At 39.3% G+C, this 14,017-nt stretch overlaps 1 protein-coding gene across 3 annotated transcripts in view; it reads right to left on the reverse strand.

Annotated features, from left to right (window-relative positions):
* The window catches only part of tmem110l (transmembrane protein 110, like), a 21,494-nt gene extending 13,283 nt beyond the window's left edge, over nucleotides 1-8,211 (reverse strand). For all 3 annotated transcript variants that reach the window (XM_082510193.1, XM_082510192.1, XM_082510191.1), the window contains exons 1-4: nucleotides 7,726-8,211; nucleotides 1,860-1,908; nucleotides 1,568-1,663; nucleotides 1,359-1,480 (exon numbers count right to left, since the gene is read on the reverse strand). In XM_082510193.1, coding sequence (XP_082366319.1) covers nucleotides 1,359-1,480; nucleotides 1,568-1,663; nucleotides 1,860-1,908; nucleotides 7,726-7,915 — 457 coding nt within the window. In that variant the 5' untranslated portion in view covers nucleotides 7,916-8,211. The remainder of the gene's footprint in view (nucleotides 1-1,358; nucleotides 1,481-1,567; nucleotides 1,664-1,859; nucleotides 1,909-7,725) is intronic.
* Between the last annotated feature and the right edge of the window lie 5,806 nt (nucleotides 8,212-14,017).

Below are 14,017 nucleotides of genomic sequence, written 5' to 3' on the forward strand. Positions count from 1 at the left end.
GTGCCTGAGATGACCACTTTATGACATCATCCAGAGCCAAAAGTGGGGGAAAAAAAAACTGTAAGAAACAGGGTGTTTAGAAAAGTCTGAAACCTAAGCTCTTTGCTCACCACTGATTACTTCACTGCTAAAATCTGGCTATGTTCCATATGAGCATCCACCACTGTAACTGTTAGAGTGAACTGTTAAATGTTGTCATTTCTATGCTTGCCAACTCTGATGAAAGAAATTCCACTGTCCTTCCCCCCCAGATTCTCGAGGTTCTAGGTGGGGGCTGTAATGTTTTATTGCAGATACATCCTATCTGGAAGATCGGCTTCTTTTGATGCAAGCTTCCTGCGTTTACGACCCTTTGGTCAGCAGGAGGTCTGACACACACACACACACACACACGCACACACTCTTACAGAAGTTCACACATATACATACAAGGCCTTGTCTTAGAACCATGTGGGCGTGGCTTTGTTCTGATGTTTTTTTTGTGTGAACTGTCTCTCAATAAAAAGGCAGCAAGGGAGGTTGTCGTGGAGGTAATTTTCGTGGTGGACACAGACGAGGCCTCCCTTGCGCAAATAATCGATCGATCGACTGCCTTGTTTTCTTCATGATGAATAAGTCTCTAGAATTAGCGGGGCTTGTGGAAACACAGACCCAACAGTAACAGCACATATGTGACGGAAAATAAGGAAACACATTACGGGTGGATTTTAACATGAAACTATAGTCAAGCTTCATTTGACTACCATTGCTTTGAACCAGTTACTATACAGAATTATGGATTTGATTATAATATTGAAGGTGATGAATTTCTTCCCCTGGTCTCAACCTTTTAATAAAATCTCTGTTACACAGGTGCCTCACCACAGCAAACACAAACGAGAACAGGTCTGTCATTAAGGCAGGAAGGAAGAAGGAAGACTACAAGCCAGACGCGGGGGGGGGCAAACAAACACACCGATCTGGAAATGTCAGCGCTCATGTCAAACAAAACAGGGAATTAACTACAATTGTGCCCTTGACCAAAGCACAACTGTAGCCCAGAAGTAAGATGGATTTAATCGGGCAAGTTTAAGTAAAATTTTCCATCACACAAGGACGGACGTAAAGGAAAAAAACAACAGGAGGTAGAGTGAGGGGGCTGCAGTAACTGTATTAAGCCAATAGGAATGTTTTCAGCTGCAGCTGGAGATGCTGGCTATGCTCCTGGTGTACCTCTGGTGGGTCTACAGCGCCCTCTGCTGGCAGATATTAGCACTGCACCTTCTTCATTAATGCGCCTCAGTGTTCATTTTGTGTGTAAATAGATGAGAAGAAAATGAAAAACCATAAAGAGAAGAAAATTATTCGGTTTCACTCACCATATTCTCCAAATATGAGCAGAGTCCACTGCTTGTACTCCACCAACTTGGACACCAACTTGACAGCCAGCCAGATGACCAACATTCCCAGAGTGGCATCCAGCAGGAAGTTCATCAGATAACTTTGGTGAAAAATTAAATTACATTATTGAAGCGACATCCCTGTAGGGCACATCCTAGAATGACTGATGTGCTTCTAAAGAACTTACAGAGAGCAGGGGTCCTCTTTGGTGAGAGTGGACAGGAAGACATTGGCAAAGTGGATGAAGAGAGCACCTATGGCTTGTTTGGATGTATCAAAAAACCTGGAAAAGGCACGATGGACTCGGTTTTTATTTTCTGGTTCTGACTGACTTGAAAAGTGAGATTTTTTTTTTTTTTTAAATGTTATGATTTTTTGTATAATTCCAGAGGAATTATTTTGTAGCTGGAATAGAAAACGTTAGGATATAGGACAGGGCAGGGTAGATATGTCTAAAGAGAAAATGAAAAATGCCTGACCAGATCCGCCATGGTCGTCTGATCCCTACTGGCTCCCGGAACCTCTTCACTGCAAACAAAGAAAATCAATTGATTGATTGTCCTGCAAAACAACAACATAAAGCACAGTTTCTTACCACTGTTTTCACCAATCTGTGAGCAGCCAGAGGGGAGAAAGGTTGAGGATAAAATACAGATGAATCATCTTAATCTCACGCAGCCCAGTGGGCTCAGTAAACAGGCACCGACTGTTCCTATAAATCCACCAGGGTCGAAAATGGGAGAGAGCATGTGGAAACAGAATCAAGGTCTCCTTCAAATGGAAATCGCATACTTCACACAGGGTAATGTGTGAAGTATTATATATAAACTGTATGCAGACCAACTGGGCCTTTCTCAAAGGTCCATCACATTGAGAAAAAAATATTGGTACATAAGGCACAATGATTGATATTGTCTAGATTCCTCAATCAGCAGCTTAACTCGAAACTGAACATCTCAGTTTTCTGACAAGAAGAAACCTTTGGAAAAGGCCCATCAATATCTCAGCAATACAGGAAGTGTTACAGAGTAATCCGATGGCTATGGCTATGTGCTGGCGATGTGACAAGAGTAAAGGCATATTTACATCATTTATTTATATTTGCTATAGGAATGCCAAATGACATGGAATTTATGGAAAAATATAATAATGTTTATAATAGTGATGTTGTGAAAGTTTGATTTGAGATGGAATGACCCCAGCTTTGTCACTAATCTATACTTGTTGACTTAAAACTTAAAAGGATCCTGGACAGAAAATAAATATTAATAAGCATGAAAGTAGGGTGTCGATTTACTTTCATGACAGCAACGGAACAACAAGGCGGGGCAGACTGACGTACTCAATCTCCAGCCTTTATCTGAGTTCCATGAGTGCAGGCAGAACAGTGAGTCAGTGGAAGGAAACTCCCAAAAATAGCTTTGAGGAAGACAGATGAGCGGAGGGATGTACGGTGCAGGTCCGCCTGCAACTCTGGCCATAACCTAAGATCTAATGATGCTAATAATGCTTCACTGCACACAAATAATTTGTAAATATTAACACATACATGTGGCCCGAATGACCAAGAATGACACTCAGAGAACCAAAGGGGGGAGAATAAGAGCGAGAGGAGGGATATTGATTCTTTTGCTAATAAGTAACTAAGTGGAGGTTAGAGCTCATTGATCGCTCCCACTTAAGGCCTGACCTGATTCTGCTGAACTTCACTGCTCAGGTTTCAGCATGCTAATTAGCTGATGAAATCACCATGACTGCACTGACCTTTTAAAATACTGATTATTAGATTATATGCCAGCAATCTAGAGAAATAAGTTTATATTGCGCTGGATCAGCATCCATGTACTCTGTTTTTTGTGTGGCATTTAGGAATACTTACAAAAAACAAAGAAAAAAAAAAAAAGGAAACTGTCCTAATGTTTTCCCTGAACACATATGTGCAGACAGTTGTGTAACAATATCCCTGGCAGCTGACTGAAGTCACTATAATCCAAGGAAACAGCTGAGAACAAATTAAAACCGAAAATTAAATATGATCCAGAAAGTCATACAGGTAATCAAACATTAACACAAACTATATACGGTTTCTGAGAGGCATCGAGTTTAGCTTTTATTACAGCTACTTGTAACAGTCGCACCTTTGAGCTGCCAAAAAAATAATAATTAAAAATAAAAAACAGAGCCAAGGGTGCCAAAAGTGGTTAGATGCTTGGCATTCCCCAAGTCAGCTGCCCCAGAATCACAAGTTTCTTAGTAAATCAACAGCCATTGTTAGGGTTGAGCAAGTAAACACTCCAGTTTACAAGGAGCATCTTGTTGAGCTGTTAAAACAGCATTGTTTTTAATCATCACCCTAACCCTAAGTTTTTATCCGGGGATAAAAAGTGCCCAACTTTTTATCCCCAGAGGAAGCTGAAAGACTCGACTGTGCTTACAACTGGACAAGTGCTGGACAACTGAACACACAAGAAAACTGAAGGGAACAAAACAGCTTAATTAGCTTCATATAGCACACTGAGCGTACTATACTGAGGCCAAACATTTGCTTTGTTCGTTTTAGAGGTGATTTTAAAATTTTGGCACGGTCTGAAAACCTTGCTTATAAGCTCAGAGTCGTGCAGACAACTTCTTTAATTTAATGCGGCAACAATCCTTAATGATTGATTGATTGATTGATTGATTGATTGATTGATTGATTGATTGATTGATTGATTGATTGATTGATCGATCGATCGATCGACCGATCATACTTTATTCATCCTGAGGGAAATTGGGTTAAGGCTGCCAGCCGTGCCAGAGCCGTCTTACCCTTCCGACCATACATACATTACACAAACATCACATGGGGAAGACATGTCAGAGGGGTATAACATGGAAAAAGCACAACATGAGGAAAGATAAGGAGAAAAAAAATAACTCCCCCCAGACTGAGCTCCAACAGGGAGATCAGTTTGAGAGATTAAAAAAAACACCTCTGCACATAGCACATGAAAAAACTCTTAATGCACCAAAGTAGAGCTGGGCGATATGAGATTTTTTCATATCACGATATGTTTTTTTCATTTCAGGCGATAACGATATCTATCACGATATAAGCCAAATAACTATATTTGTAAGATTTAAATGTGCCGTTGCTCACAAGTAAAATGTGAAATAATCAGCAGCTTGTTTTTAAATATTTATTTCCCATAATAAGTTCAACAGGGTAGATGTACTTAAGGAACATGAGACTTTTTCAGGTAATTAAAGGCAAATATTGCAAACTACACAAAAGGCAGCCGCTAAAGCGTTTAAGTTTCAAAATAGAACAAATGAAACAGACTAAATTGTCAATTCCACTTAGAAACAAAATATTAATTCTAAAAATAAATCTTAGTTTGTTTTACAGAAGAACAGACAAAACTGACTAACTTTTGTCAATATCAAATAAACTGAGAACTAAAAGGAAATTCTCAATCTCTCCTTGTTGTATAGCTTAGCTTTTCAAACAGTTTTAACAGTTACTTTAGTCTGACAAAAGCCGAATGACGAATTAGCGCTTCCAGTCAGAGACTGAGGCTACGTCCACACGTACACGGGTATTTTTGAAAACGGAGATTTTCCGTTTTCGTTTTAAAAAATAATCCCGTCCACACATAAAGGCAGAAATGAAGGAAAACGCTGCTATGAACATGCCAAAGCAGCAGGTGGCGCTAGATTCCTAACCGTGCAGAAATGTTGGCCAATCAGAAGTCTAGAAGCCTCGGTGGGAAAAAGTAAACAAAGCTGGGGCATAGAAGCAGAACCGAGTCGTATGTGTGGAGGGACAGTAACTGTGTGTATGTGTAAGCATTTAAACACTGCAGAGAGTAGAATTAACAGTAACAGTATTGTAGAAATTCATTTCACCGAAACAATAACGTGGCGCGCAGTGTGACGCATGCACCAGTTTATTGTATTTCCAGACTTGCTTTCGGCACAATTTACAGTGCACGCTACTCTGTTTTTTGTCAGACTTGAAATAGCCGAAATACCTTCACACTACGGAACTTCTTTGGCTCTTCCGTTCGACAATCTCTCCGGCATTGGAACCATCATCTGTTTTCTCTTCGGTCACGCTCGGTTGATTTTTCTAGTCGGCACACTCATTTCCTCCATTATGAGCTGGCTCCATTACCTGCTGGCTGCTTCCCAAACAAACACACGTGCGGCTTGGCACTTGTGCTGTACGTAACAAGTCACGCGACGTGACGCTGCGGCTGTGATTGGTTCAGCTCTGCGCTACTGAATTTGGATCGGCTGACCTTTTTTTTTTTTTTTTTTTTTTAAGAGGACAAGAGCGGCGAGGTCTATCGCGATAGCTTAATTTCTCTATCGAGTAAAAGTTATATCGCGATACATATCGTTATCGTTCTATCGCCCAGCTCTACACCAAAGAAACACATGACAAGCAACAGGGGTGGGTAAAGGGTGAGAGACAGCCAATGTAGACAGTGCATCCGGGCCTGCAGCATAAGCGCTGGTCTCCTTGATCCACCGTCAGCATCGGAGGGGAATAAGCGTCGAAGGCGTTTGGAGGGGGAGGGGGGATGAGTGTACATCTGCATGTGTATATATATTTCTGTGTGCGTGTATGTGTCCAGAGTTCAGCTGAGACAGTGTCCTTCGCCCTGCCAGGCTAAGTAAACAGTCTTCCAGCCAACCCAGGTGGCCTTGCATAGAATGAGAAGAACAGTCTAAACACAGTCGTTATCAGGGTGTTGTTGTTCAGCTCCAGCCTTGAGACCGTGGCTGGCGCCGAAGGGGTATCCGCATGAAGTGATGGTGGCTTTTACTTTAGTGCGAACAACTCATATGAATTTCAAAGCTGTTCTAACAGTCCAACACTGGTCTCTCAATCTCCCGTTGGAGAGCCGTGAGCTTCTCCATGATGTTATCAAACTTACGCTCCGTGATGTTGTCATTCTTGTGCTCAAAGAGCCGATTCTGAGAACTCACGACCGCAGTGAGCTTCTCCAAGATGTGATCCAATTATGTAGAAAAACAAGGAGATACATGGTTGAAACTGCACTTCTTTTTCTTATATTAAGGGAATAGAGGGATTAGATGTGTAGTTAAACATCTTTACAGTGACAGAAAGGAGAGTTTCACTGGCCCAGCCCACTTAAGATCAAAGTGGGTTTTATGAGTTTGACATCCCTGCTTTAAATAGTCCAATTCCTACTCTTAATTATCATTATATTGTTTTATTGATTTGACTATTACTTCATTTTATGTAAGTTACTTTCAGTTAATTGGTTTTATTTACAATTTTTTCCATTTTTGCTGCTCTAGTTTTGGTTTAAATTATGGTTTTATTCACTTTTATTGATTTTATGGATGCAACATGTAGGTTTTGTCATCTATCTCTCTCTATCCCAGCTGTCACAGGACAAGAAGCCACAGATGGAGAGGTCACAGATATGCTGCAGGGCTAACACAGAGAGGCAGACAATTTAGAATCACCATTTAACCTAATCCGAATTTATTCTTGTTACCAGTCGTCTTTGGACAGGGGGAGGAAACTACATTATGTGGAAGGCATGTGAAGAACATTTAAACTCCAGCCAGCTGGGACATCCTTGTGGTTGAGGCCAGCTTGCCAGCCACTGCACCACCAACTTTTTTTTTTTTAATTAAAGTTAAAAATAATAAAAAAAAACACTGCAGAATACACGGAAATCCTGCATACATCTTAAATTCCACTGGATGCACAAAGATTTTAAGTAACTATTCTGATGGAAGTCAATTTTGATTTCTAAGAGAAACAAAATGAGGTCCTGGATCTAAAATCTGCTATTATGTGACACTGGCTCTGCTTAAAAGCACCTCAGTTATGCTGCTTTGGCAAAGGGCACATATATAAGTGCGGTATAACAAGCCCTACATATTTAATTAAGTGCCTATACCGTGAACAACTCATTTGATTAATTACAGTTTGAAAATAAGGGTTCGCCCAACTCTCCCTTGGTTAAAGAGCTAAAATTCCGTTCAAACCTGCTATGTTTACAACATCTGATATACGCCGAAAGGAAAGGCAAAACGCTATTAGTCAGGTACTGTTTTTAGAAGCTTGCTGTCCGCTTTAGATTCTTGCCGAAACCCGTGGGAAAAACAAATTAGCATATTTATCAATACAGTTTGGTGCGGAGCTACTGGGGCTGGAAAACAAACGTCAACAAACAAAACGCCACGTGGACTGGTGCAGCTTTCTAAAAAAAACACTTCGTGCATTTTGCTTTTCCTCAATTCTCCAACTGAATTAGCACAAAAAGAAAACAAGTTATCAGGGATGTGTCTCCCGATGGTAAAGGAATCGTTACTCACACATGAGAGTGCTGAAAGCCACGATAGCCAGCAGTCCCTGGATCAGGACGCCGAACCTGTCCGTCAGAGCTCCGTTGTCGCAGCCGTGGGGATTCGCCTTACTAATGTCGGACATGTTTGTCACTTCAAAAGGGGCATTATCCAAGAATCTTTTCACTAGCATGACTCCGCTATACCCGTACATGTCCATGGTGACACCGAAAAAAAAACTAAACGGCACAGCCGTAGGAGACAAAAGGAGCGCTTCCTCGGTGGGAAAAATAAGTCTTTAACCCTTTTTTCTCTTACTCGGTAAGAACAAACGACCGGATTTTTTAACTTCCGGCGAACAACTCTCGGTGGAGTTTCCCTTCACTGTCTCCAGCGGCTGATGCTGCCTGTCATGATGCTAACACAAACATATGGAAATCGATTATCTGAGTCGCGTACATGTTTTGACAACGAAAACACGCACTGTGAAGCGGACAAACGCAGGGAGCCCCGCTTCCGGTAGTTCCATTACAAAATAATAGCCTTCCGCTGTTCTTCAGAACAACTTTAGAACAGGATAGATCGATAGAGGGGCTGAATAAATCTAAGGGAGAATGAGCTCTGCTGCCTCTGTGATAATTACTCAAAAATAATTTAAACAGAAAAAAGAACTCAATGAGTAAAAACAAACAATAAATTAGCTCTAAAAATTAAACTAACTCAATAAATTCCTTAAATCAAATAAAGGTAGACTAAAATGGTTTAATAAATGTATATTTAAAAATATTGTAGTAGGAAGTGCAATCAAATTACTTAGTCTGCACAGAGTGTAGATTGTGTAAAATAATAAGTATTAGTGAAATAGGCAATTAGAAGTTCATGAAAGTTATGAAGGACTAAAATATAATTCACTTCATATGTTTTGAAATTACACTGAACATTATAGTTGTATGAGTTCACTATCCTATTTAAAATCCCACTTGTTTTGCATTAAAATATGTTACCCAGTTACATAAACAGGCATCAGCATAACATTTGCTTCTCTTCTTCTGGCTGCTCCCTTTAGGGCTCACCACAGTGGATCATCTGCCTCCACTCTATCTCTCCTCCACATGCTCCTTTCTCTCACTACAGACCACAGTTTCATCACCATACATTATCCATGGAAGCTCGTGCCTGACCTCATCTTGAATCCAGCCACAGTGGCAGAGCACAAAATATAAATAATAATATCCACCTTTTTGTGTTTTAAAACTATATATATGGTGTGTGTGTGTGTGTGTGTGTGTGTGTGTGTGTGTGTGTGTGTGTGTGTGTGTGTGTGTGTGTGAGAGAGAGAGAGAGAGAGAGAGAGTGTGTGAGAGAGAGGTCTGTATATATATATATACATACATATATACATGCATATATGTATGTATAATATGACCCACGTTAACACATGGACTGAACATGCACACACCCACAATGGACAACTGTACCCTCAAACACACAATAAACACACAATAATAACATGGACTGAACCACCGCTCACAACCACTAGCACTTTATATAGCCTCTGTAGAAATTATCCACATATCACACTTATCTTAACTGCACTACTGTATAGCTCTGTAAATAATCATTCTGTACATACGATAATTTTTAACCCTACAACTGTTTACAACTTGCACAGTTCCCATTTCTGTATAACTGTATATCTCAGATTTCTGTAAAGTTATTTATTTCATATTCTGTATAGTTTTTCATATTTATATCCTGTTCATATCCTGTACATAGCTTGTACTCACTACAGCCTGTACATACCTATAGTTATAGAATATTCACAACATACTTAATACCTTGTACATTATAACATACCATAATAGACCCATTTCTGTAATATACTTACATATCTATATTATTGCTAATATATATTGTAATATATCTATATCACTAAAGCACTTCTGGATGGATGCAAACTGCATTTCGTTGCCCTGTACCTGTGCATGTGCAATGACAATAAAGTTGAATTCTATTCTATTCTATTCTATTCTATTCTATTCTATTCTACAATATACGAAATAATATAGCTCTTCTGAAACCACTATCGACTGTACCCTTTTAATGATCCTATATGAAAAGCTATTTAGAAGTAATAGTGTTTTTTATCTTATTAATGCGAATAGGATTTTTTTCTTTTGATTTGCAACTGGCTTTTTGTTGTTTTTTTTCAGCATGTTTATTTCTCTTGAGACGATTCCTGGCCTTTTATTTTGAAGATAAATTCGTTTAACTTCCTGTTATTCTTGGGTGGAATCGACGCAGCTTTCTCGCAGCAGAAATTAGTTAATGTGATCCTATATGTGTGTGTGCGTGTGTATGTCGGTGATGCGCACGGGCCCCACGGGGCAAATTGCTGGCTCACGTGATGATGTAACAAAGGAAATCTTTAGGTTTTCCAGCTGGCTTCCAATAAAACAAAAAACGTAAGTATATTATATGTTATATGATATAATTTTATTACATCACACACACACACACACACACACACACAGATAGATAGATAGATAGATAGATAGATAGATAGATAGATAGATAGATAGATAGATAGATAGATAGATAGATAGATAGATAGATAGATAGATAGATAGACTTTCTATGCTTTGTTGATTTTACTCCACTGATACAAAAATATTGTCAATATTGTATGATTTTGCAGACTTTCAAATACAGAAAACAATCCAGTAAGAATACAGATAAAGTCATCTATATAATTCCGACAAGAGCCATTCTGCATAACATTACTGTTATTTAAATTAAGTATATTTTCATGACAAGCACAGTCTGTACAGTAACATAAGTTCAGAACTGCACGTTTTACTTGAGCAGAGGGTGTGGGTCCTGTGGGTTCCTCTACTTGTATTTGGTTAGCCCCCGTGGCAACCCGTTAAAAAACATCCTGGTAACAGCCCTGATCTATTCTTACATAGATTATTGTACAAACAGTCACATTTCAACCCATGAGTTCCATATAAACTGTAATGTTTCCACAGGGATGAAAAGACGCATAAAAAACAGAGAAGAGTAAAAGTGACCTTAGCCTTTAGCAGAGTAATACAATAACTTCCTTCTGATTTTCTTTCAATAACAGACTTTTTATTCTATCCATCAGGTTGTAGCTAATTGGAAGCAACTACAACTTGGCTCCCGCCCCGCCCTACAATATAGCACTGCTATTGTGGCAATGATAGATGACAGCACAGATAGCACCGGATGGAAAGTAACTTACTACCGTTACTATGGTAATTTCCTTTTTCTTCTTCTTCTTCTTCTTCTTCTTTTTTTTTTTTTTTTTTTTTTTTTTTTTGCAGTATGCTACTTTCTGCTTTTTATCTATTTTGGATGCAAACATTGTACTTTGTACTTCATACTGTTAATATTAAAATATGAGTTTCTTATGATTTTGCTGATAGACTACTTTCACTGCTCCCGAAGGGCTCACAGTGTGTAGCTCCATATATTTGCTTTGACAGATTTTTACCCCAAATGCCTTTCCTGACCCACCCCCCTAAATCAAGCGGCCCAGCAATGTGTGTGTCATAAGTTGCAGGTAAAGGAAATCGAATGCAGACTTACAGACAGGGAGATGTAAGGAAAACCTTTATTTAGACCATTTTCTGAATCCAAAATCCTAAAGTCCATGAAAAATAGACGCAAACTGAATCCACGACCCTGATAAGGATAAGCAGAAGAGGGTGGATGGATGAATGGATGGATGTTTATAAGCAGGCAGATAACATGAACACAGCATCAGGAAAGAAAGGCAATCAAACAACAACTACGATGAAGACTGGACTTTTATACACACGAGGGTAATCAAGGAATTGGGCACAGAAGGATAAAAAAAAAAGACCCATGTTAATGACAGACAGGAGAAGATCAAGTTAAACACAAAACACCAGAGACATGTGATCACCAAAGCAAAGCAGAAAATAAATAATAGCTGAAACCGTGAAACCAGAACTATCGTGACAGACGGAAACTCTGAGTGGACTCACAGACTTTAATTCCAAACAGTAGAACAATAAGACAACCAGGACTGAGACACAAGACCTAAACTCAAGTACTACACTCCACAGACCTAACTAGAACTCAAATATTACATCATAATGAATGTGGAAGTTTTTTCTTTACATGTTTTAAATATAATTTAATTATAAAACATGTGTGCTGTTAGGATAATTAAGTAGGATTAGAAGGTTTACTTGAATAAATGTTGCTTTTTAAATATATTTCCCACTTTACACAACAGTTATCCAGCACCAAGTAATCTATGTTTAAATGTGTGTGCAGCACTTCTTTACATCTAATGAATCGTTGACAGGATGCAGAGAAACACACGAGGCCGAGTGTGTTTAGATTTATGATAAACACTCTGGTGTGCGCCTTGTTCCCGGTCCCACCTGTGACACCCCATTTTAAAAAGTCCTGGAAACGCCCCTGCGGCGAGCAAAACCGCGTGTACTTGATGCAGCAGTAGCACGTGCCATCCGTGTGTGTGTATGTTTGTGTGTACGTGTAAATGGAGCCATAATCCTTTCTCCCGCGCGCTTGGAAAAGCTTCTTCTCTGGCAGATTAATGGCGCACGGCGCACGCTTCAACCATCTGTTCCACGAGTGGCATCCCACCAGCACGAGCGCCTCTCCTCCTGTCTTTTACAGGACTCCTTTGTGCTTCCATGAGGCAGATCTACCGTAAACACAACACCAAACTTCCCATTACACATTTCAAAACAAAACCCTTAATTAAAGCAATCTACGTAGCGAGCGCGTTTTCGCTTGTACAGTGAGACCGTCGGGTTTTACAGATTTCTCCTTAAAATGAAGCAACTCCACGTTTCGACGATCATTGCTGAATGAAACAATATTTGATTCCTAAATATAAATGTGTGAAACTGCGCATATTTTTCAAACTTTCCATTCCTTGCCCCATATCGGTTTGATCATAAATACCCTGATTAACAGGTTTTAACTGTCGTGATACATATTTTCAGCTTTTCCGGGAGCACACAGAAGGTTTTGGTTTCTCTTGTGCATATCAAACGACATCTACACAACTGTGTAAACACAGGTTATACTTGCAATTTGTGCAGACATGATTGCACACATGAACTTTTCCAGAAGTCATGCACTTCCCTTTTTAAGATAGCTATACTTTGTCAACAGTCTCGGTGTTTTTATTAACTCTGTTAATCTCCGTTGAGAAATGTTAGATTCTTTCATCCTTCAAATAGTTTCCATGTTTAGTCAGGCCAATCAAGGCAAACATGTCACCGACTTACAGCTTTTTATTTATTCATTCTAAGAATGAATACATTACCTATTTATATTTGCTGTCGCGCTGACCTAGTAGGTCCATGAGCACTTGACATTTGCTCATGGAAAAACTTTATTGCATTTTCTTTTTATGAGTATGATCAGTTCAACGAGAGACAATAAATGTTGAGCAAAGAGTTTGGTTTGGTCAGGCACTGCGCGTTACTAAAGCTGAGCGATAGCTTAAACACACACACGCGAGCGCGCAATATGCCGGTAAAGATTTGGCATCGATCATATCAAAGTAAAAATTGACTTTATTCAATTTAAAAGCAAATTTCTAAACATAGCGGAAGCTCGTTTGTTTTTATGTAGCTGCCATCTGAGTAAAAAGGTGATTGCTTACGTTTCTGTGTTTTTTATGCGTAATATCTTTGCTTACACTGGTAAATAGGCTGTAGTGGACAGGATGTGCGAGAGAAATGGTTACATAGAAAATTAAAGAAATGACCAGTATAGCATGCATTATTGTTCCCACTCTGTGTCCTGTTACAATCAGTCCAGTTTCTTTGATCACATGTAAAATATCTTTATAGAACTGCTTTGTTATATTTGTGGCAATTTCTGCTGCCCTTCTGAAAAGATCTCCTCTTGGAAAAGACATTTTAATATTTGTGAGACGTTTTACTCCTATAAATAAAAGACATACAAGTGACTTTGTCAAAAACCGATTGCATCTTCTACCTTGTGACAAGGTGACTCGATATCATTAATGAAGGACATGTTTGAGATGTGTTTGAAACACTGAAGGCCAACAAACCATTTACAACACTTTAAATACGATCGATCACTTTTTGCATCCACGGATCCATGGACATGTTTTTGTGGCTGACATGCGTAAATGCCAGTTAATAAAACCGTGGGACATGTCTCGTGAGATCGGGGGGAGGACAAATGATAAAAAAAGAAAAAAGTGGGACACACAGTCACCCTATTATTCATCGTGTGATTGGAGTAAGTCCCCAAA

Source organism: Aulonocara stuartgranti, assembly GCF_965226115.1.
Source record: "Aulonocara stuartgranti genome assembly, chromosome: 17".
Taxonomy (NCBI): Eukaryota; Metazoa; Chordata; class Actinopteri; order Cichliformes; family Cichlidae; genus Aulonocara; species Aulonocara stuartgranti.